At 43.4% G+C, this 24562-nt stretch overlaps 1 protein-coding gene and 1 long non-coding RNA gene across 3 annotated transcripts in view; one reads left to right on the plus strand and one right to left on the minus strand.

Moving 5' to 3' along the window:
- Positions 1 to 3273: 3273 nt before the first annotated feature.
- pde4dip (phosphodiesterase 4D interacting protein) overlaps positions 3274 to 24562 on the plus strand; it is an 84062-nt gene continuing 62773 nt past the window's right edge. The window contains exons 1-3 of one of the 2 annotated variants that reach the window (XM_056414010.1): positions 3274 to 3469; positions 12845 to 12897; positions 15371 to 15438. In XM_056414010.1, coding sequence (XP_056269985.1) covers positions 12891 to 12897; positions 15371 to 15438 — 75 coding nt within the window. In that variant the 5' untranslated portion in view covers positions 3274 to 3469; positions 12845 to 12890. Of the gene's footprint in view, positions 3470 to 10443; positions 10554 to 12844; positions 12898 to 15370; positions 15439 to 24562 lie in introns of those variants that run through there. The other variant, XM_056414009.1, reaches the window with a different exon arrangement.
- On the minus strand, positions 7037 to 10223 carry LOC130193517 (uncharacterized). The gene is made up of 3 exons (XR_008831658.1): positions 10137 to 10223; positions 9908 to 9961; positions 7037 to 9776 (listed from the first exon to the last, which is right to left on the minus strand). It is a non-coding gene; the product is annotated as an uncharacterized LOC130193517 (long non-coding RNA).

The following is a 24562-nucleotide window of genomic DNA, read 5'->3' on the forward strand; positions in this document are numbered from 1 at the left end:
AATATATATATAAATATATATATATACATATCATATAAATATATCTAAAATATATATATATATATATTAAAAGAATACAATTATATATATATATATATATATATATATATGTACTGTTTGGAAGGCCCAGGCAGATGATGAGATAGGGGGGTATTGTTCCAGTGTTCCAATTTAAAAAATATGATCTGAAGTCTATCTCTCGCTTTATTAATGGAGTGAAGTAGCAGACGTAGCATGAACACAACCATGTGACTTTCACACTGTAGAGTTAAATCAAGATAAGGCTTTTTAAAAAATTTAAATTAATTTAAACTTTAATCAGTTATTTATTCACCTTTCTTGCTGACACGAAATACAAAGGTATTGCGTGTTAGAGTATATGAATGGGCAAATAAAAATGTACCTAACACGTGTGTGTAGAGTCTTGAATGTAAACTCCTCCCCATGATAGGGACCTCACCTCAGTCGCACCCTGCAGTTCCCGAACCGACACGCTGGACTTGGAGAGCGGGGGCCGCGTGTGATCCGGACTCTGTCCACGCTCTGCTGCACGAGCACAGGAAAGCACACAGGATTCCAGTACGCATGCAGCATGATGAACGAAAGCGGGGCCTCCGGTTCAGCCAAGCGGCCATAAAAAAGCACTGACTCTGCAGTTTCCAGAGTGGGTCCGATCCGATCGGCCGTAACTACATGTTTCCGTGACCGGGTCCGACTTTGGCGGAGCGGAGGGAGTCGAATCTGAACTGGACCGATAACACGTTACCTCCAGCGGCGTAGCGTTCCACGTGTTTTCAGTCAGACTCATCAGTTGCTGGATTCTGTTTTTCTTCTGACTCATCGTCATCCTGAATAGGCCTCACTTCCCCCCCGAGGAACGGCTCTTCTTCATCTTTATTTTCCCCTTTCCGCTCATTGCGATTGTGCCGTAGAGGATCTTTTTTTCCTTCCTGGCTAAACTGCCCCGCACACATGTTACATCTACGGAGACAGCAGGAATGATGAGGGAGTGGGAGACAATGAGGTGGAGACGAAAGGCAGAGCAAAGATCAGAGAAGAACATGGTGGCTCTTCCCTGATCTTCTACATAGGCCTTAGAGTTTAACTAAGTTCGTATTTGTCCTGCAGAAACCAGCTGCTTGCATCACGACCTGTAAAAGGTGACAGCGCTGTTTCTGCAACCGAGCTACAATTGACACATTTCTAGCAAACAGCAGCATTTAGGCTACGACGAATCTCAGGAATCAACGGGTATCGTGGCATTTTCTCCCAACTCGCATTGACAGCTTCGTCATGGCGACACATGCCTTCCTCTCGAATCCCTGAGCTCTTAGGAGACGCTGTGTTACAACATCTCCCCGCCAGACGCCTCGCGAGCTTCCTGGCTCCTGAGGTCCTCCGGGCCGGTTGTTCCCTGATGGAGCCACACCTGTTCCTTTATCCCTCATTAAGCCACAAACTGTATTCTTTGTGCTTGTATTCCAGCAATTCCTGTTTCCCCGCAGGAGAAAACAATTTTAAAAAAGGGCAACAAAGGTGTGTTTTTTTTGCCACTATTTGATCCAGGGGGAAGAGAGTAATAGTTTTCATCTGGGAATTTAATGTTATCTGGAGTTGGTGCTGAAGTGATTTGCTTTGTTACCTTGGAAATATTTTGATTCTCACGTTAGTTTTGAGGGGCCTTTTTATGACGAGGGGTAACTCTGTGTATACTTTCTGGTTTGTCATCATTAAACCTTCATCGCCTTCGCCATCACCAAGGAAAGTGACGTCAAGCCCCGTCATCATTCATCAGCGGGTAGCTCAACAAACAGAATCAAGTACCGTGTGTTTGTAACACTAGTTCTGGACCTCAGTGCCAGGCCGGAGCCGGGGCGTCGCGTATCCTCCAGCGAAGAGGGCTTTGACCTCCACATCAGCTCTGGCTGCAGGAACGGGCTAATATTAACCGTCAGCTGAAATGTCCTGACTTCGGCCTGCACGTCACGCACGATGACAAATTCAAACAAACACAGCAGGAAAACTGAAGTGAGGGCGGCTCCGTATTTCTACAACAGAGTCAGCGGCGCAGATGTTCATAAACGCAATGTCGCTCATCAACACGTCTACACGGCCACGGTCGGTACACACAGGGGGGCTCCTATACCCTTTGACTGCCTCTTAAAGAGTTTTAAAGATAACTGATTCAACATGCCTGTTCACCTAATTGCAGCTATGATCATTTCCCAATAAATAGTTTCAACACGTTTGAGTAATTAAAGTCTGCACACGCACACAAACACACACACATACACATACACACAAACACACACACACAAATATAAACACACGAAAGAAGTGACGACAGAAGGTGACACAATAAGAAAGGGTGTAGTTCCGCATTTGGCCACCAGGTGACATAAAAGCAATTGTTGGCACAGGCTTGTTTGGAGGAAGATCTGCTGAGTGGGAGAAGTGAGGAGTGATGAAACGAAACCTATAAATATATCAAAGAAAGACAATGGAAGAAACAAGACATGAGTCACGTGAGTTGATGTGGGACAAAAACAAGATCAACATGCAGAGTGAGATTATAATAAGCATTTCATAATGTCGGTAGGAGAGAACAGGGCCAGGTGTTTTATAAAACGGTGTAGAATAGTCAAGAAGCCGACAATAACCTTGCAGTGCAGTTGTGCTTCCTCTCCATTTTGTATCATATCTTATTGAGAAAACTTTCTCTGGGGCCATAACTGACTAACCTCAGGATTCAAGAAATATTTGCATATCACATATATTCAATTCAGTGGTATTTTCTGCATTTCTTTGTCTTTTCACACCGGAAACTTTATGCAACTTTGTTTCCCCATATCCCCCATTGTTGTACCCACCGTCATGGATCACCTTTGCGTAACCGTCAAACTCACCACGTTCCCACAAACACAGCTAGGACGTCATGACCCCGGTGTCCCACGAGATAACTCCGGTGCAGTCACCTGATCATGACGGCTCTCCATCTGTTTACATTTGGACTGTTTTAGTCCACAGTCCGATAGGTCACATGACTGTACCTAAAACGAGAGCACAGGCCTCCCCAACCGCGCGCCACGAGGCTTTTTCTTCTGATGTTTGGGTACGCCGCACCGCTGCTGCTGGTGGTGGTGGTGGTGGTGTGTGTGTGTGTGTGTGTGTGTGTGAGACAGCTGACGCGTGGGGGCTACCGACCAATGAGCTGAAACGGGAGCACCGGCGGTGGCGTCTGAGAGCAGCACAGCATCTCTTTGACTCCGGATTGAGGTGATAATCGGGGATGCTCGCGCATGGATCCGGGCTCTAACCGGCGGAGGGGACTCGGATGACGGATGTTTAATCTAGAGACGATCCGGTGATCCGGTGATGTGCGCGGAAGATCCCGTCGACGTGATTAAGAGGAGATGGAGAGGAGACCGCTGCTGTCCCCGCCACACACTCCACTAATGCGGGACTAGAGGTAACGGAATAGCAATAGCGTGACATAACTGCTTTCACATATTGGTGTCATGCCAGTGTGATAGTAGCGTTGCTTTACATGTGATTATACGTGTTGCTGCAGACTTAACACAGTTTACAGCTCCATCATGGACTCGCCCTGCAGGCACCCTGGGGGTGTAGTGATGGAGTTAGACCCTAAACCAGCATCCAGAGTTGATGACAAGCTGTCTGGTGGAGGTGTCTGTCAGCTCCTGGACAAGAACAGTTTCCTGTTCAGTATTGAGTTATTGATTTCTAAGCTGCATGATGCCCAGCAGGCCCTGCATGTGTGCGTGTGTGTATGTTATGTGTGTGTGTGTGTGTGTGTGTGTGTGTGTGTGTGTGTGTGTGTGTGTGTGTGTGTGTGTGATTAGTTCTGCTCTTTGTGTTTTTAATTGGGACACATGTTTGTCTGGATAGATTAGCTATCAAAGAAAGTTGATTTTCAGACTGTAGTGAATGAATGGAGGCTAGCAGCTAAAAGCAGAGCAACACTCATTCATATATTTTTCTTTGGGATATGTTAAGTCAACGGGTAATATGAAAAAAAACAACAAAAACACTGATGGTCTATATATATATCGCTAAATTCTAAGAGACTTAAAGTGTTTAGAATAAGTCTGTGGTCGTATGCAAATTCCATTCAGGCATGCAGGTTATTCGAGGCCGAGCTGTGATTCACAAAGCATCCACAGGTCTTCAAGTCCATACTGAGCTTTTCCTCTCTGGTTTTAGCCCTTCGTCCACTGGCATTCACTCTAAACTATGACATCTGATCCAGGAGGTACAGTTAGAGTGATCCACCTGTGAATTTGAGGGATGTTTGTTGCAGTAAACAGGGCATTCTTGGCCCAAATTACTCCAAAAGGAATATGCGCGCTTTAACTTTTTAGATGCCGGATTACAGTGTGTTCCAGCTAATGTTTAGCCAGGTTTCACTTTTTCTGAAACACTTTTTGGCCAAACTGGCTTCATTTTGGGCGGTAGAAAATGCATCTGCGTAGAAAAGGCCTCTGCATGTTAACTTAATATCAACTTATTGTGTGTAGCACTTAACAGACAGGACATATATAACCAGACTGTGGTTTCCACCTGTAGTCATTACAGTTTATAGACAATATGTTATTTTCTGCTTGTGATTGACAGTAACCGTATAACTGTCTCGGCTATACAATATACTATACTATACGACTGCAAGCAAAAATGCCCAAATCATTTTTTTTTCTGGGAGGCATTTGGACTTAGATCACATGGGATCTGCTCAAAAAGAAGCATCTCAGTTTACTATTCATTATTGATATTTTACATATTTTGAGTACGTTGTATGTAAATTTTTGACACTACGGGGCATTTTACCTCAGAACTTCAGTATTCTTTTACAGCAATGTGTTTTTTAGGTGCTTGAAGAAAAAAAAGAAAAAAAACCACCAAAAAATGATGGAGACTCGTGGTTTTCACTGTGAATGTGAGACTTTTACAGTGGTATTTCTGTTATTACAGTGGTATTTCTGCTTTTCACTGCAGTAAAGCATTTGAATACTTGGCCACTGCTAAGAGGTTATTGGTTGAGCCAAAACATCACGCTGACTTATTGATTATTTCTTAAGAGTGGTGTTTAGTAATATGAGCTTGGATGGGGGGTTGGTCTGATACTCATTCATAATAAATGCAGTTGACTGTTGACTAGGTTTTAGTGAAAACATCTGCAGTACAATAATAACGGCCACATGTTCTCAATGAACCAAATAAAGCTTCATCATCATATTATGTGTTGAATGTGTTTGAATGTTTGTGTATGTGTGTGTGTGTATATTATAATTGTTTTGCATTGACGCTACACCTCCTACCTTGATGCATTATCGCAGCTCTCTCTGACGGGCGACTGGGTGAGTTAGGCGGTTGCATCACTCCCAACAGAGGGGAGTCACACACTGCCGGCCCTGGATGGAGTGGGAGGGAGTGAGGAGGCCTGTGCCCCGCCCTCTAGAGATGGTCGGGGGCGACTGTGGGTCAGTGGTTAGCATGTCCGTCTTTCAATCAGGCGGTTGCCGCCCTAGTCGATGTGTCCTTGATGGGGATGGGTATTGTTTTGTTTTTTTCCGATGCCAGTGCTAAACCGGTACTTTTAAAACGATACCGGTGCCTAAACGGTGCCTGAACCGATACTTTTTTTTAAAAACGCACAATGAGGACATTAAAAACCTCTTCGGCCATATTCCCTGTAGAAGCCGTTATCATGGAGCACTGACAAACAACGGATATCAGACTGTTAACATACACAATATATGTTCTCCATGATATGATGTGATATGTATTGTCATGTGCAGACTTTATAGGGTTAATCCTGTCACTGTTTTGATGGGCAGAGAACAACCAATCAGAGGTACTGAAGATGACACGTGACAAATAAAGTTTTGCTTCTGACAGCGAGAGTTACACTGAAACAAAGTGACGCCCCACGGTCTTTATTCCTCCGTCATTATATTCCCGGTAACACCGGGTATACAGCCGGGACCGCTGGACACCAACACATCTGCTAGCAGACTGTCACGCTCGTAGCTCGTAGCCCCCCCCCCCCCCCTCACTTTCCTATCTCAGGGGGGCATCATGAAGGAGTTATGCTAAGGGCACCAACGTGGTTAGCAGCGGTACTGGACATGGACTTTAAAAGCAGTGTATATGGTTTGGCACGGGCATATTTTGAGTTCTGATATTGGGCTGGTTTTTGGGCTGGTTTTATTGGCCATTGGGCTGGTTTTGTCACACAGACCTGGCAACCCTGTCACGTAGTCACACACGGCGCATGCCTCCGCTGTCAAAGTTAAATATGAGAGGCTATCGTAACCTGCTGACAGGGCGGAGTCACCAGAGAAGTTCACAACAATAGTTTTTTTCAACTTCAAATTGGCTCAGGAACCGGAAAGAAGCACCGAAATGTGCGTTGCGTTTCGGTCCGGGTAATACCGGTTGTATTGGAACCGGTACCACATTGGCACCGGTTTCCGGTACCCAACCCGAGTCCTTGAGCAAGACACTTCACACTGAGTTGCTCCCAGTAGCTGTGTCTACGGCACATGTGTCAAACACAAGGCCCGCGAGCCGAATCCGGCCCGCCGCATCGCTTTATGTGGCCCCTGGCGGCTTTAAAGACACGTGATCACCTTTTCTTTAAGAAATTGAAGAAAACTATCCCGTGCTTTTATTTTGAAGGTTTTAGATTTAATGGATTCATGTTGAAATATTAGAGACATTTTCTTATGTACAATATTTCGACACTCAAATAAACAATAATCAAATGCAAAGAGAGTTATTTAACAATATGTTCGAGGAGTTTATAAAGTGTTTCCGGCCCTTTAAGAGGGCAGCCATGAAGCTGATTTGGCCCACGGTGAACATGAGTTTGACACCCCTGATCTACGGTGTATGAATGTAACATAATTGTAAGTTGCTTTGGATAAAAGCGTCAGATAAATTACATGTAATGTAGAGTGTTGGAGAATAAGTAAAGTTAAGTAAGTCAGTAAAGTTTAATTACATTGCACTTATCACAGACAAAGTGTCACAAAGTGCAGTACAGTAGTTCATTAACACAAACAAACAGAAGATAAAAAGCAGGCCATAGAATATTCATATCAACCAAATGCCAGTGTAAACAAGAATGTTTTGAGATGGAGTTTAAATGATGAAGTTGAAATGAAAGTGTACAGATGATGTCTAACAGCACCTGCCTTTGTCCGCCTGAACCACAGAATGTAGCTGCAACACAGGGGTTTCTTTTGGTGTCAGAAACCTTACTCAAAATGAGTCTCTTTGCTTCTTGAACAGAAACAGGAACGCCTCTTTAATGTTTAGCAGGAATAGAAAGATATGGAAGTTTCCATTCTTGGATTATGGCTATGTGATCTGTAAATTCACGAGAGTGATCTCAGGACTTCTGTGTTTGTGGAGGTTTTAAACTCAAACGCGTCGGGCCGATTTCTACGGACGCAGTGTGTGCAAACGCACTTTCCGCAAATCGTGAGGGATTGCTGGGATTTGAGATGTGATTTTTGTTTGTTTGGTGATTCTCAGCGGTAGTTTGGCAACTGTGTGTTTTCCGTCTCCAGATGACTGTGTGACATATTAATCAGCATCTGTGTGTGAAGGGACTCAACGTGCAGCTTTAACGTGTGCAGTGTGAACGAAGGAGGTTCCAACTGTTCTAGCGACGGCTGCCAGAACAGAGGAGGACCACTGAGGGAGGAACCTATAGACATGGAAGGTTGACGTGGGAAGAGCAGAGGAAAGGTGTGATCGGGATAATTACAGACTGCCCTTCTTCTCCCTCACGCCAGTTTTCTTCTCGTCTTGCTGTAACTTCACCCCTCCTTCACCCAGTCAGAGAGCCGGGAGGGCGGCCTCACCTCAAACCAAAATAACAAGCGCACTCATCTTGGCTAACTTTGTTGTGAACTCGGTCAACTTGGCTCTGATTCTGAGTCCAGAACAAACTGACCCGGTTCTCGGGTTCATCTGATCACGAGAGCTCTCCAGAACATAAACATGGAAACTCATCCACGACAATCCGATCACAAGTTTTCTCACCTTGTCTCGTGTACTTTGGAAGTGTAACCTGAGCCGGGCAAATGCAAACGGCACAGACACATCTATATATCAAGTATGCAGATTCGTAAATTAACAATGTCTATATGAAGTAAAAAAAAGTTTAGATCAACAGACAATAGGGATATTTAGAAAATGTTTTATCTGAGTGACATTTTCTTTCAAGTATGCAACAACTCTAAATGAGTGCACTCATCATCATCCTCACAGCTGCTTCTTCAGCATCTTCAACTCTTTATTGACTTTATCTTTATTTGTTTTTAATTTTTATACTTTTATATTTTAAATTAAATAGCATTAAAACCCATTGTGGCTTGTGATACCTTTTAAAAAGAGCAACGTCTACTCGTGAGCTCTTGTCACAATTTGCAAACCCCTCCCACCCCCTAGAAAGTGAAGTTCCTTTCTCCGTTAAATGTATTTACTTAATAAAATCCCAAAGATACTTTTGCACATTTTTCACAAATACGTTTTCCGTCCTATTCTGTGAAACCTCTCATGATCCGCTACCAGCGACTGCTCTTTTTTTTTTTAAACCAGTGTCTCAGACTCGGAGCTCCACTTGAAGAACAGTTGAAAAGGCACCGATAAACTTCCCAAGAATCCAAGTGTACTGGGCAGGGAATCACAAAAAGAGATGGATTGTTATTTTGGCTGATTGCATAACGCGTTTGGCTCGGCCTCTCAGTCCATCCTCAGATGTTCTGTGTCCTCCCCGGCTCAGACCTGGAGGGCTGCAGTCCCGCTGCCCCTCCAGAGTGAACTGGCTGCACGCGTGGAATGTGAGGCAGGTATGTGAGGATACCTCAGCTGGTCGGGAGAGAGTCGACAGCACAATGTGTCTGTTTATGCACAAGACACAAGTGAATCTGGAATGTCTTTTGCTCAAGTTTTCCCACGCCAAGCTGCAGGTCTTCAGGAAGTCTTAGTTATTTTATAGGGACAGACACCTCACATGCAGATTCTCTTGAGGTCTATTTTAATGGACGGTTGTTATCTGGCACACAGTGGAGTACTTCATTTAAAAGTCCAGATAGCTCATTGCAGTCACATCCTTTTCTATTTTTTCTTTGAAGCTCCTTTAGGTGAAAACAAAAAAGACACCAAATAAAGATAACTGCTGGCAATTTCCAATCAATGATGTTTTGCGTGACAGTGTTAAGCTTCTCTCCTTGAATGTCAACACTTCCTGGTAATATTGCACAATAAAAGCCCTCCGGGGATTAGAAGGCTGAACAGCTGGAGTTGTTTTTAATTTGAAAGTGATTCTGAAACAGCAGTATATCTGAATGGTTGCAGATGAGACTTCAGGGTGATCAGTTATATAGTTCCTCTGGTCAGCTACAGTTCACGAGGGCACCATTTTATTATTTGCGTACAAAATCGTACAAAAAGTGACGAAACTTCCCAAAACTGCAGAGATGTTCATTTAAGATCAATCAAATGTGCCAAATTGTGTGTGTCTTGTGTGTGCACATACGCCATTCTGTAGATACACACTCCAGCAGGCCACACCCTCCTGTTTGGAGAAGCACCGAGGAGGAATTTCCATGGACGTTGATCCTGACTCGGGGCCCGCCGCTGTCTGTCTTTGATCCTGAGCTCGCTCCACCAGCCTCAATGTGCTGCCTGTCGGTTTGAATCAAGTCAATACAGCTGCACTGTTGGTCTTCCGAACTGCAATTCTAAGAGAGCGATAATAGACTCAGTTAATGTGGTTGTGTAAGAAAGAGCTCTCATCTGTGTGTGTGTGTGTGTGTGTGTGTGTGACCTGCAAGCAGAAATGAGAAAGCAGGTTCTGGGTTTAGATTCCTACCTGTTTGTTTTTTTACCTGCTGCAAGCGTGCTCCAACACGTCAGACACGCACACCTGCAGGGGGAGGAGGAAATGCATGAACACACAAATATTCGGGTGCCCTCCTTGTGCTCCACCCTGCCTTCAAAAAACTACCAGAGGCAAGTAGTTGACACTGTTTTTCACCAGCTATGGCGTCTGCATGCTGAAACAGATCATGCTTTCATGCTGACCCGGGCAGTGTGTGTACCTTTGCTCCCCACCGGTGTTTACCTCCTCTCTCTCTGCTGCCCTGTGCCACGTCAAATGACTGCCCGGGTGCTTGGCTCGCTCCTCTGGGAGCCTCGCGGCCAAACCGGCCTGACTGTGGTCACTCTGCTCTCGCTCTGAGGAGTCAGAAACTGCTCGGCCGGGAAGATTTTCTCTTCCAGCACCAACTGTCCCGGCTGTGCGTCTCCGCCTGGTACTTTGGCCCGCGTCTGACTGTCTGCTGGAGCTCTGCTCGCCGGTTGGAAGACAAACGGATGTGTTCAGGTCCAGGCAGGGAGTCGGACTGACTCACCTGCCGGTTGAGGAGATACCGGGAGCTGATGGAGGAGCTGGAATTGTATTTTTTTGTTTTTGTTTCACAAAGCTGAAAAATGAGTGGATATCTTTACAGAGGAAGGTAAGGCGTTCTGGGTGAGAACAGCTCCTGTGATGAGTCATGGTGTGGTTTGTTGGTTTGGTGTGGGTGATTGTGCGGTTGGTGTTTTTATGTGTGAATAGAAAAGCCTCTCTTCTCCAGTGAATGCGGGTGAAAAAAGTTTGGAAACAAATCTTCTTTACCTTGCAATGAAAAGAGGACCTTTGTGCCAGTGTTACATAATGAGGTCTGGACTCCCACATGTGGCGCTCCTGATGGGCAGCCATTGGCTGAGCCCGTTTCAGTCACTTCAAAACGCCTGAATTATATTGGTTCACTCCTGTATTTTCAGACACACTTGGTCTGTTACGCATGTCAGAACTTTTAATCAGGTTTGATATGATAGATATGTGTTTAACTCCTCAGATTAATTTAGTGTGTGTCTTATTACATAGCGTCTCTCTGTATCGGATGTAGTTTGTTGGATGAAACACAATTAGAGCTCTTCATTGAAGCTATATGATGTTTACACTGAGGGAAATAATACAAGTCAGGAGTCAAATGGACATATTCTAGATGTCTCTAAATATTAACACTAATTACACACGCATAGCTAAAATGCGTCCAGAGCTCAAACTGATGTCTTGGAGTTGATTTGTTCTCTCTGTCCCACGATGTTGGCCCTCTTAAGTATGATTTAAGCATTTAAATCTGTTATTGAGTTAACAGTAGAGAGATGACGGGAAAACGATAGCAGCGTGAAACTAAGGTTCCCGGCTGGAACCCAAAGGAACGCACTGCAGGTCACGGTCGCCATCTTTGTTTGGTGTGCACCGAGAGAGAGAGAGAGAGAGAGAGAAAATTATTGTTTCATCACATCGTTATTAAAAAAGTTATGAGACAGTTTTTTGAAGCTGGAAAAACAAGTTGGTAGGAAGAAGATACTCTCGTTGTTTCAGCAGCTATGACTATTAATTGCTCAGCATTTTTACACGATTGATAGCAACACGCCGCTAATTGCATTCCTAATCACCTAAATATATGTCGCAGTACTTTAGAGATGCCCTTCAGCGCTTTCTGAAGATAGCTGACACAAGAGAATCTCTTCACACCGTCACTATTATTATTTAGACGTATTACACGTGTGCGCTGCACACAGTTTCAATGAAGTGCTGGAACGATGAGACAGGATGTGTGGGTCAATCATCCAGAGTAGGTCAGGCCTGTTGTGTAATCGTTCTGCAGAGGTTATGACGTGTCCGACAGAAACCTCGGCCCACATACATTGCAAGTGTTGGATCAGTTTGTATAAAAGTTGTCGGGGAGCTGATCTGTGGTTGTCTGATGACGAGTAGCGTCACACCTGAGAGCACAAATGTCGTTCTCACTCATCTACTCACAGTACCTCCAAGTGTTCCCGCCAGCATGGAGGTCTAGTAGTACCCTCTCCCACACACACACACACACACACACACACACACACACACACAGGTGGTCATGATGTTGTTAAATAAGTGCACTCAAAGCCTTTGAGACAATAAGTCTCATTACATCCTCACCCTGACGTGAAGCTCCTCAGTTGCCGGATCTTCAATTAAGTTGATAAAAGAAACATCTTACGGCTACTTTGACTTAATCTTGTCTATAGATTATTCATAGAAGGCTCAGAGGAAGTGCTAATGGGGAGAAAATCCTGCCCACGTTCCTCTGATCAAGATAGAATCCTATTTAATCATTAAGCCACGTTAAGCACAGCATTATACCTTTTTACCCTTTTAGGTCAAGGAAAAACACAAACCTTCACGTTAGCAGCCAGCGAAGTCATTTATTAGCTGAACTAAGAATAAATGTGCATTCTATGAGTAATAAAACCCCAGAGGGTTTAATTTGTTCATAGAGTGGTGACCAGTTGGTGGAAGGATTTCATGGATTCTTCCACTCTCCGTCTTTGTTTACTGTTGCTCTGCTGCTGAGTGATGGCTGTGTGACTTCAAGCATGCGCTGACTCAGTTTCCACCACCAGTGTGTGAGTGCGCCCGCTGTCTCTCGACATGTCAGTGGGAAGCTCGGCTCATCCTGCACTATTTTTGACCCTCGGTGCTTTTTGAGGATTGGCCACATTTCCAGCGGCGTGTGAAGCAGACGGGACACCAAGCAGATAGGGTGTGTGTACCCGGAGGGGAACACATGGTGGACCATGAACGCAGCTTTCAGTGCAGGGATAAGGAGCTGTGTGTGCATGAGTGTGTGTGTGTGTGTGTGTGTGTGTGTGTGTGTATGTTTGTGTGTGTAAATACGCATGTGACAGTGCTGATGGTTGTCTCTTGTTTCAGGCACTGTGGTGACGAGAAACGGGCCAGACCCAAGAGCATCGGACATATGATGGGTAAGTACATATCCCAAATATATGAATACTCCATTGCTCTCTGTTGATGTTTTTATTTTTTTATTCTCTCACCTCTAATCAATGTTCTTGGTCTCATGTGTCCTGCCTATTAGACTTTAACAGTTTGTTTTTCCAGGTAAAAGCCAGTAGAAACCCCTCATTACGGTTACCCCCCCCCCTCGGCCTGTGTTGACGAGTCTGTTGCAGCAACAGTCGGTTAAAGGCCCGAGCAGCCACCACCCCGATGATAGTGTGTTGTTTTACTTCTGTTTGTGGGTTGAAGACACAACCAAAACATCATAAAGTAGTTCCATAGTTATTTGGAGGTTATATTACTTTCCATAAAAAAAACGCTGGAACGTTTTAATGACGGATCTATTTAAACTCAACTCAAGTTTTAACCAGCTGTTTACTGACTAGAAGACACTCAGTGTTGCACTGGTAATCGATTGATTAGTTCCTTTTAAGGAAAATAGTAGCAATCTGTGGGGTCCGTAACATTTTCTATTTTCTTTGACAATTTTCCTCTTTTTAACTTATTTTGTGTGCGTGTGTCTGTGTTTAAAAAAAAAGTATATATATGATAGAGTGAGCAGAACAGATGGGTATGGGGATTAATTTTGGGTACGGGTGATTTCCATCAGATGCATTTCTTATATCTGATTTGTGCTGCCTTTGTTTGAAATATGCATATTTGCTTTGTCTCTGTCTCTCTGTCTCTCTCTCAAAAAAGCGAGATACAACGCAAGAGGTTATTGTAAAGGCCGTTAAAAAAGATTTTAGGAAGAGCCAGACTAGCTGTTTCCCCTGCTTCCAGTCTTTATGCTAAGCTATGCTAATCACGTCCTGACTCCAGCTTTGTACATAAATGGAAATGTTTCTGTTTAACCACCTTTGCATCATTGGAGGTGGTTTATCTGAACAATGTTTGGCTTCCGTGTCACTGGCTCCCGGAGCTTCTTAAACGACAAGGGTCCGTGAGGGGTTTGCTAAAAATACGCACAATGTGTTTCAGGGGCCTTACAAGTACAACAACACAACACATGTATGTGTGTGTGTGTGTGTGTGTGTGTGTGTGTGTGTGTACGGTTGTACCAGTGCGTCATTCAAATCAGCGTTGCTTAATATGTTGTGCCGTCGTTCTGCTCCAGGCATAATTCCAGAATACCTTCCACCTTTATGTTACCCAGCAGCTTTTTAATAACATTTAATTCGCCTCAATTTAAAGGAACCGTCAGAAGTCTGTGCTCTGCCAAAGTCGTCTTGATTACACCCCTTGGGATCTGGCACTCCACCACCCCCACCCCCATTCCACTGCGTACCAATTGGCCCTCGCTTTGAGAAGAATAAAACACAAACTATTCTACAGATCCGTCCTGTGTGGGGCTTTCTGGGAACGCTCCGGGCCTTTTGAGATGATAAGTTTGGCTCTGAGATGTCTTAAGACCACTGGAAGTGTTTCAGCTGGACGGTATTATACCATGTCGGTTGTGCTTGTGTGTGTGTGTGTGTGTGCGGGGACACGGCCCATATATCCACGTTTAATAGGGTTATAATGAGGCGACGTCTCAGAGATGCTGCGCACTGTGCCCAGAGGTGTTTACGTTTCAGCTGTGTTCTGTGTGACTGATGATTCTCAGCAGCAGTGGAACTATTTTAAATGAAGGTAATTCATTTGAAATAGTTTCTGAAATAGTTCAGGATTTATGGTGCAGTTTGAAGATGAAATGCGTTTATTTGCACGACATGTCCACTAGACAAACACAGAACATGTGCGCTCTTCTGAAAATGATGCTTATCTTGCATTAACAAAACCATCTTTACTCAAGCTTCACATTTTAGCGTTTTTAAATTTTTTTTTATAGCTTTCAATTGTATTTCACGCTCTTCACTCGGAAAGGACGTTTAGAGTAACCTGTAAAGCTGCCGTCCTGAATTTAAAAAGAATAATGAAAAATACAAGACACTTCCAAGACGACCAAACCACTTTCACCAACCGATGAAGACCATGTGATACGGCCAAAAGCTGAGGGGAGAGCGGTTTGTCAGCTGCTGAATCAAATGTCAAGCTCAATGTAATTATATTGAGTCTGTTGCATCAGGCTTTTCCATTCCCACAGGTCAGAGGTCAGATACAGTAAGAGCATCGATAAAATAGTTAGGAATTTGCACTTCTATGTATTCAAAAGAAAGAACATGGGACTTTATTGTGCCCCCCTCAATTATAGAACTAAACCTACATGCATGTCTTTAGGATCCCCCCCACCCCCACATACACACACACAAACTCACGCACACACACACAAAAGGAACAATGGAGATTATTATTTGGACATTCAAGATGTGCAGTTCAAAACAAAAAAAAGATATGATATTACATTACTCAAACAGAAATGATAAAACACAAAGCTGAAACTTGAAAAATCGTGTTTCATTTGATCCATCCTTGTCTTTCTTTTTCCATTACGTGCAGATTTCTCGTGTGATGAGACGGTTAAAGGCCCGCCGGTACAGATGCACAGCCTGAGAGAGTTCGAGCAGGTAAGAACCTGTGCTGCGATACGAGCTGCGCTCTCACCTCGAGGCGCTCTGATGACGTTCAGGAGTTTGTTGCTTTAATTGTGACATGATGGGTAACGCTGTGTGTCCAGGCTTGGTAAACACCATGTAGGTGTGTGTGAGAAGAGGATGTGGCAACAGAAACTCTTCCTCCTCTCCCAGCTGACTCTCCACAATCTGCTTCTTTCCAACACACCAGCTTGGATATTAAGGATGTTGCAACTTGATCCTGGTCATTCAAAATGAAGTATCTGCCTAGATATTACACACACACAGTCATGTATAGTTGTTCAGTTCTCATTTAGAGGTCTATTTTCAACTAGAGAGATGGCTTCTTCTTAATTGTCTCTGATCACATTAGAAGACTTGTTTTCATCCGATTGATCAACTGGCTGATTGTAGTTCGCGCTGCTTTCGCGTTAAAGCTACCGTCAGTCCCGAGATCGGCCCTGTGGATGAGGTCGCTACCAAATGTCCAAACATCGTTGTGTCCTCATGTTGTCCCTCCGCCCATGTTATGACAAACTGTGGTTCCCCCTTTGATTTGTTTGGCCTCTTAGTCACACTTAGCCCTAATAGCCCCCAATCGTAGAGTCTGAAACGCTTTGTCAAGTGGATTCATTTGTGTGTCAACCTTTCAGAAAACATGGCTGACACACACGTTTGAGGTGCGGTCGCTGACATATTTTTCTGTTTCTGTTACGTTGTGAAGTTTTTGAAGGCTCAGGATTAGTGTTTCCTTTAGTTACTGGATGGCATTTAAGACCTGCGATCGGCTTACAGTCGTCGGCAGAAACATAAAGAGATGTCAGTGACTACATCTGTATTGTGTTATTGGACAGACTTACCCTGCTGTTCATCAGACTGCTCCACATTACGGCAGTGATTGGGCCATTAAGTTGTTTCCTCACAGCTTTGACCTTAAAAGATGACAAAAAGAGGACATTTAAGCATTTTTTGTGTAGTTCTGAGACTCAAAATACAACGGAACTATTCTGAAATTGCGGGGCATTATTTTCCTTGAAGCTTTTTCGAAAGTTTGCACATTATATATATATTGCTCATACGTCTCACACAAAGACAGAATTATTAACAGGAGATATGTGAATGATATCTAGATATATGAAAGCCATATATCCTATGAAGACATGGTCTTAGAAGTTACAATCCGGCATTCTGTATGAAAAGCCAAACAGCTAAATAATGTCTGCTGGCGTTTGAACTGAGAGGATGAGAGGCGTCGTTTTTTTCTCTGTTTCTGGTTCTGTGCGAGCGTAATGGATTCTGGGAGCTTTGCCAGGTGCATTATGGGTCTGATATAGCTCTGGAGGTGCTTGCTGCAATTATGCTGTTCCCCTTTTAGTGAAGGACAGAGACATATAGGAGCGGGGAGGAGCTGGTTTGAGTAATGCTGAATTACTGAGGAGAGCTTGTGTTGTATTGTGGGGGGGGGGGGGGGGGTCAAATCATATGAAATATGAAACTGCAGCAGGGTGAGATGAAATCCACCAGTTCCTGTAGAACAAACTGTCTGATTGATTCTGAGACACAGAAAGCTGCAGCAGAAAAAAAACCACAAACTGTATTTCTTTACCTGAAGGCAATTTTGACTTTTTAAAAAGGCGGTAATTTATAGAATCAGGGGGCACCATTTTAAAAGCTTTGCATTACACCTCATTTTACTTCACATAAACCCTTCCTCTGCTAACTTTGGCTCGTCTTAAACAGTATGCATTACATCTGCACATCTGCCAGGGTCTCCTCGGCTCCTGGTAACCAAGATCCAGGATCATAAGTTGAGCTATGTCTCAATAATATACATTTATGGAGGTATATACATTAAATCCCCCCCCCCCGTATATATTTCAACGACAACATCGCTGTCGTATATTTATGCAACATGCAACTTCATTTTAGCTTCATTTTAAGGAGCTACATTTTAAGACTCCATTTTAAGGAGTGAGAAGTCCAACAGTTTAGTGTTTGGATAAAGTTAAAAAAATAAATATGGGAGAAAATGAAGGGCCTGGCTTGCAGACATACTGGCCTTTGAATCATAGCGTTCCGACACGTCAGTCAAACATAAGTCCAACACATGAATTAGTTTAGAACATCCATCCGCAGGCACATGCAACCAATCTACGTCCTGTGTATATAGCGCAGCAACCGGTAACTCTTCGCGTTTCCTTCTGCAGCGTGGAGATGTAACAGAAATCATTTTGAAACTAAAATAGAGATGGCAGAACTGCAGAGGAGAATGATTCACTCCCACACACACATGTGGAAACCTGCTGTTAATTCAAATCAGCCAGCACAGCGCGCTGATATTGAACATGTTTATGCTTCAACCAGGACATGCAGTGAGATCCCAGTAATTAATTATTCGCTGAGACCGGAGCCTGGTTTAAGGTGGTTTGTATTATTCGATAAAAGACATTGTGGATGTCAGCTTCATGTGGGTAAATGCATCTTGAATATGAAGACGTGTATTCAGCTCTTGGCTGGTTGGTTGGAGGCTATATTTGTGCAGCAGCTCTCCTTTTGAAGTTTTCCTATACGACTATCCCACTGAGGGATGAAGGGATGAGTCACGCTTTATGCAGACACGCAGGCTGGGAGGCCACCGAAACGCCGGCTACGCATGTAGAGACGAGGGCGAATGGAGTGAGATCGCTGACGCTGTGGGTTCGAAAGCGCCGCCGCCGTGTCGCAGGCCCGCAGGAACATTTAAATGTTTTACACCGTCTCCCACAAATCATTCTTTAAAGTGTCACGGTTGCACAGTGGTTTTAAAGAAGGTTGCGCCTGGTGAGTAAGGAACAAATACTGTGTTATTTCAGATTTCATGTGGTCTCTTTTATTTACTTTATTGTGAGAAACCTTTTACTTTCAAAATAAATATATATATATATATATATATACACTACCGTTCAAAAGTTTGGGGTCACTTAGAAATGTCCTTATTTTTCAAGGAAAAACACAGTTTTTTTTCAATAAAGGTAACATTAAATTAATCAGAAATACACTCTATACATGTTTATGTGGTAAATCACTATTCTATAGGTGGAAACGTCTGGTTTTTCATGAAATATCTACATAGGTGTGTAGAGGCCCATTTTCAGTGTTCTAATGGTACATTGTGTTTGCTCATCGCCTTAGCAGACTAATGGAGGGTTAGAAAACCCTCGTGCCATTATGTTAGCACAGCTGAAAACAGTTATGCTGATGAGAGAAGCTATAGAACTGGCCTTCCTTTGAGCTAGAAGTTTGAAGTACTAAATTCATATTTAAAATACAAATGATGCCTCTATTCTCTGTGAGATGACAAGTGTGGGGGATGACGTGTCGGCAGATGATCAATTGTAATAATGAGTCTAACTGTCTCTGACAAAGGCTCCATGTAAACCGTAAAGTCAGCACTTTGGGCTCCTTGGAACGTTGCACGTTTTTCTTCTCTTCTTTTTAGCTCAAACGATGTGGAAGCTGCTGTAGAAATGGTTAAGTTGCTCAGTTTTGATAGCATTTCGTGTGTAAAATTGAGGATGTTATGTCTCATGCATCTGAACCTTTTTTCCTGTGAGAACGTGTCTCATGAAATACAGATGGGGCTCCTGAACTCGACAGATACATTTAATCCCAAAAATAGGGCTTTGTTTAACGTTTATGTTCTTTCAGAAAACGAGAGAACTGGCAAGAAACAATCTTGACATGTTCTTCAGGCCCGGAGTTCACAATGTGATTTATCTGCACTGCATCAGCGGTTCTGGATTATTTACAGTTCAGACCCTCAAACTATAACAAACGGAAACAAGTGATTTCCGATATCGAGTCGAGGCGTAACGGTGAAGGTCCTGTCTGAAGAGTTCTCCTCATTCTGATGGAGCAGATTACAGTTTATTGACCTTCCTTTGCCACTGTAGTTTTACACTAAATTGTCCTGACAGTACGTGGGTCCTCTCATTTTAATAGAGCAGTCTGGATTATTGAATCCATTTTATGGCAGTGCATGTGAGAGTGCGCGTACAGTTTATCCTCGCTCCACATTTGCGTCAGTTTAAAGAATCAATCCCCCGGCAGGCTGGTTGGAAGAAACACGAACCTGCCACAGCGGCATTTGTAACTGTCAAACATCCACGCTCTGCAGGCCGGAGGTTTTTTAAAAGAGAAAAATCACCCGATCAAAATGCCCCTTTTCTCAAATGGCCTTTATTAGTCCCTGGGAGAAATTGAAAGCACATGGCTGCCTATAAATGTCAAACCGACCACAGAGACACTTAGATTGATAGAAGAAGGGGGAGGATTGCATATAATTTTGGCCATTAAAACCTCAGGACAAATTATGGTTGTTAATCTGTTATTTTGCCCTCGGCCTCAGTGTTCACTTCTAAAAAAGGTCTGTCAGAGTCGGATTACCAATTGCCAGAGTGGCAGTAATGGACCGTATTCAGCGTTGTGCGGAGACCAAAACACACTCCATCCTGCAGCTGACAGGGAGCTCCACTTGTGATTAAAATAGCACATTTCTTTGAATTCGCTTTACCTCGAGTTTCTTATCTCTTTCTCACTTTTAGAGCTCTCCTAGATTTTGTTGCAGCATTTGAAAATAGGTCAGAATGCAGTGTGTGTGTGTGTGTGTGTGTGTGTGTGCTCAACCCTCAAGCAGTTGGCTCTGATTCAATGCTTTATGCAGCTGATATCTAGCGCTGTACGGCAATACTTGAAACACAACCCGTCACCTCACAGTTGACGCTGAATATTTACCTCAGAGACGTTTTGTCATTTAGCAAATATTGAACATTCTGTAAATATTCAAAACAGCCAATTTAAAGTGTTATTTATTTTATATTTTTTCACTTTTCCTGGTACTACTACTCCTACTCACAACAATTACCATAACATTTCAGAAGAATTTAAAGTGTTTTTAAAACAACTTAATGAAAAAGCAAAATATGTCTTTTGTCCACGCCCTTCAGAGCGTCGAATAGAAACATATTCTGGCCCGTTGAGGGAAATTTGAGTTACAATGAGAAGGTTAGGGTGACCATAATAATCGGTTGGTCAAGAACAACTGTGGTCCAGTGTTGACTCGCGGTTTGAAGCTGGTATTCTGAACAGCCGTCTCCCGTGTTGCAGTCTGATGTTTTGTCTTTGTGGGATGGATGCTAAACAGTCGCTCAGCTGTTTGTGTGCGAGCTGTTTGTTAGCAGTCCTTTCCAATGGGTGCAGCAGGGGTCTCCATTGGGTCTAGCTAGTTGCTCAGTAATTAACAGGGGTTTCTAGGTCGTTGTTTAGGTGTGGCTCGGTGGTTGCTGATCATGGCACTGGTTGCTGCATGTGTTGTTGTTAAGTGGTTCTTACGGCTGTCTGGGCAGTTGCTTGGGTGCGGTTTGTTAAAGCGTGACCGGCGGATTTTCTTGAGTATGTTTATAGGCAACACTGTGACTATAAGTTTGACAGAAAATATGTGAATGGAATCTAAAGAGTATTCCACAGAGAGCAGAAACAATAGTTACATCACAACTCCTCTCCTGCATCTGCTCCCTGGCTTTCCACACAATCCAACTGGACATTTATCTTTAAAACTCACAGTAAATTCATATATATCGTTTACAATATTTTATAAATAAATAAATAAGAATGTGGCCAACAGCTGTAGAAGTTGTGGGTTTATTTTCAAGAATAAAGGAATTAGGGTATTTAAAAGGCTGACTCTTTGCTGGAAGCTAAAGCCATTACAAATTGTACTCTTAACATTTTTTTTTTACATTGAACATATTTAAAAGACAATACTGATGAACATGAATATAGTCGGAGAGGAGGAAGCAGGAGAGGGCAGATGAGTTTGAGGTAAAAAGGGAGTTCCGGAAAGCCGGAGTCTTTAAGAGGGCAGCGCTGATGAGGCGTCGTATGAGTTGGGCCATGTGGCCTGTAACGATGGAGCAGAGCGGGAAAGAAAACCAACAACTGGCCTGGGAAGGAGGATAGGAAACAGAACAGAATGGGATGAGAAACCGAATGAGTTTCGTTCTCTGTCTTTCATAAGAGAAGCTTCTTCAAACAGGGAAGAGGCTTTAGGAGAACAGGACAGGAAATGGATGCTTTGCAGCTTTGCAAGAACAATAATTGTCAGAGTCTCCTCCTCGTTTCAGGAAACCCCATCCATGCCCACACTGGCTCACAGATATTGAAGTATGAAGCATGTTTCCTCTACTCTGGTTGTCTCAAGTCTCCCACTAAGAATAGATATTGATGCCAGGATGTCTGTCTGTGCCCTAACCCAACTACACTGTAAAAAAAGAAAAACAAGTATATTTATTTTTCTTTTAGCTGATAAATGGAACTTCTTCCCTTTTTATTTGAGTTATTTAGGGTGATCTATGTTTTCCACATGACTAGGAATCTTAAACAACCTCAGGTACTGCTCCGATCAAAGCAAGACAGCGGGAAATGTTTCCATCTCAGTTATTTCTTTAATGACATGATGGGGAAGCAGATTTTTGGGGCGATGCGGAGTCAACTTTTTGCAGTGCATCCGGGTGGATGAGCCGATGTGCGTTAATGGACATGCTGTCAGCACAGGAGTCGGTTTTCACCGCAGCAGCACTCAGACAGACTGCAGATCAATACACAGCAGCTCAGCTTTCAGCTCAGCCAACCAGCAGATCTGCTCCTGCTCAAATTAGCCATCGGACGGACACACACACACACACACACACACACACACGCAGAAATGTTCTCAATGGCCAGTTGCATGACAATTGCTTTTCTAGACACATTTGCACTGGAATCTGTGCAATGTGCATGAACTCACACAAACACAGTGAGTGTCCTTCTGTCATACATCACATGACCGCAGCGACAGCACATCGTTGTCACAAACCAGGAATAACCTGCAGGGCAGGCTGGAGAGATACTTTAAGAATGTATTCACGTTTGATATGAGACTAGATATGAGCTGTGATTAATACATTGCAGTCTACGATTTACTACAAACCTTCAAAATAGTTTGGCCTTATCGCTGAAAATCTCCAAAACAACATCCAAGCTGACATTCATTACAGCAGAGGGAGTTCATTTCACGTTGCCATCGGAGACCAAAGGCACCACCAGTCTGCCTTTGCTCTTGGCAGCATATCTGGCTAAATACGGACGAGCAAAACACTGTGAAATGTACACTGTAAAGATTCCAAGTCCGAGTCTGCACTCATTTATTGGGATGCCATTTCCGCTGTTGGAAACGTAAAACAAGCAAAGAGAGTAAGAGCTACAGATCCGATAGGCAGAGATAAGGTTGGACATCTGTAGATGTTCCCTTTTAATGGGAACGTTGAGGTCACAGGGTACAAGTACAACACAGACAGGGTGTAAGCAATGATCAACCACAGCCCAGCAGCACATCTTTGCTCTCAGGCCACTGGATGCTGGTTTAAAAAACGAGTCAATCCCCAAAGACCCCCGTGTTTAAATGCCTTTAACTTAACAGCATAAATAAACACGTTTACAGCCTGGTACCAAAAAAAAAGTGTTGCTCCCCAGAGCTAATTTGACTGAGCATGCCAATTGTTTAGTAGGTGATTCTTGTTTTTACATCTCACAATTTTGTATTATACTAAGGGATAAAGTTATGCAAGCGGGTGGTCGACCTCTCTGCCCATTTGTGGATGAACTGTGAGTTACGCTTTCGCTGCCAAGACGTAGTGCATTTTCACCGCAACCGTCGCACAGTACCGCACGAGCGTCACCATCTGGACAGAGACCGAAAGACTCACTCTGGAGGTCCGTCGGTCTGGTTTTTGAGCTCCACTTTTGTTAATTGATCCCAGGCACGGGCGATACTTTGGTGCTCCTCTCCAGCGGGTCAGAGAAGACATATTGACTTGATCACGGCGTCGGTCATGGATGATAATTGTTCAGTTAAAAGTGTACAGTAATCTGCTCCCTGCGGTAATACAGCCGCTCCGACTGTTAACGTCCGGTTCTGGATGGAAACACCTGACGGACTGTATATCTGTGTTTCACTTCTACAAACGTGCGTCTTGTTCACCACGTATAGTTGGTGTGTGTGACCGACTTCACATGGCAGCAAATCATCTTCTGACACGCGGACGTATGAATCCTTTTGATGATCTACACATCGCAGTATGTCTTATCTATATTGCTTACAGTATGTTCCACAGCTCCGTTGTGTATTTATCTCTCATTCAGAAGGTAGTTATGCATTAGGTTTCATCATCTCCCCTTCCCCAGAGCCCACAGATCATGTGGAAGCGGTTACAAACAAAAAGGCAAGAGGAGAAGAAGAAGAAGAAGAAGAAACATTTTTTTTATGAATCAGTCTTCTGCTTTCAGACCAAATCCTGCATTTACCCTCACAGTACAGTTGACGTTTCAGACCACCGTCTCAAGGCACTCTGTACATGTGACCAATCACCAGTGAACACGGTGACCTCACGAGACTGAAACCACGATTCAAGGGATGACAACACAACATGTCAAACATAAGAGAGCATTGGGGATCAAAAACATAATCATTTCTGTTGTAGTTTTATGAAAACCAGATGGAAAAAGTCATTGGGAAGTTAGACAAGTAATCAATAAGGACGTGGTCTGGTTTAATTGTATGGAAAGTCATAAGTTATATACCATACTGGAGACTTTTTCAAAACCAATCAACAAAACATGACCAAAAGTTCAATTTCTGAACAAAAATAATTAACAACCAGGCCGATATACGTCACATTCTTATGTCTGATGCTCTTTAGACATCCATGTGAATGGTCACATGATCAGTTGAGAGCTTCTTTTGTTTGCTTGTGCAACATCTAGGTGCCAACCACAAATTATGAAATATGACAACCCAGTCAGTTTCTTTTTTCGTGATCAGAAAACATGATATTCAAGAAACCAATCAGATCCAGCTCCTCTTCCTTAAATCACACGGAGGCTCGTTAGAATGTAAATACAATATGAACCTGAAATTGAGCACGGCAATTCACTTACGATGGATTCAAACTCATATGTTTGCCAAAATATGGTTAAATACACAGTTCAGATCTTAAAACGAGTGGAAGTTCATCACGATATTACTTTCACCAGCACAAAGACA

Source organism: Pseudoliparis swirei, chromosome 5 (genome assembly GCF_029220125.1).
Source record: "Pseudoliparis swirei isolate HS2019 ecotype Mariana Trench chromosome 5, NWPU_hadal_v1, whole genome shotgun sequence".
NCBI classification, from domain to species: domain Eukaryota; kingdom Metazoa; phylum Chordata; class Actinopteri; order Perciformes; family Liparidae; genus Pseudoliparis; species Pseudoliparis swirei.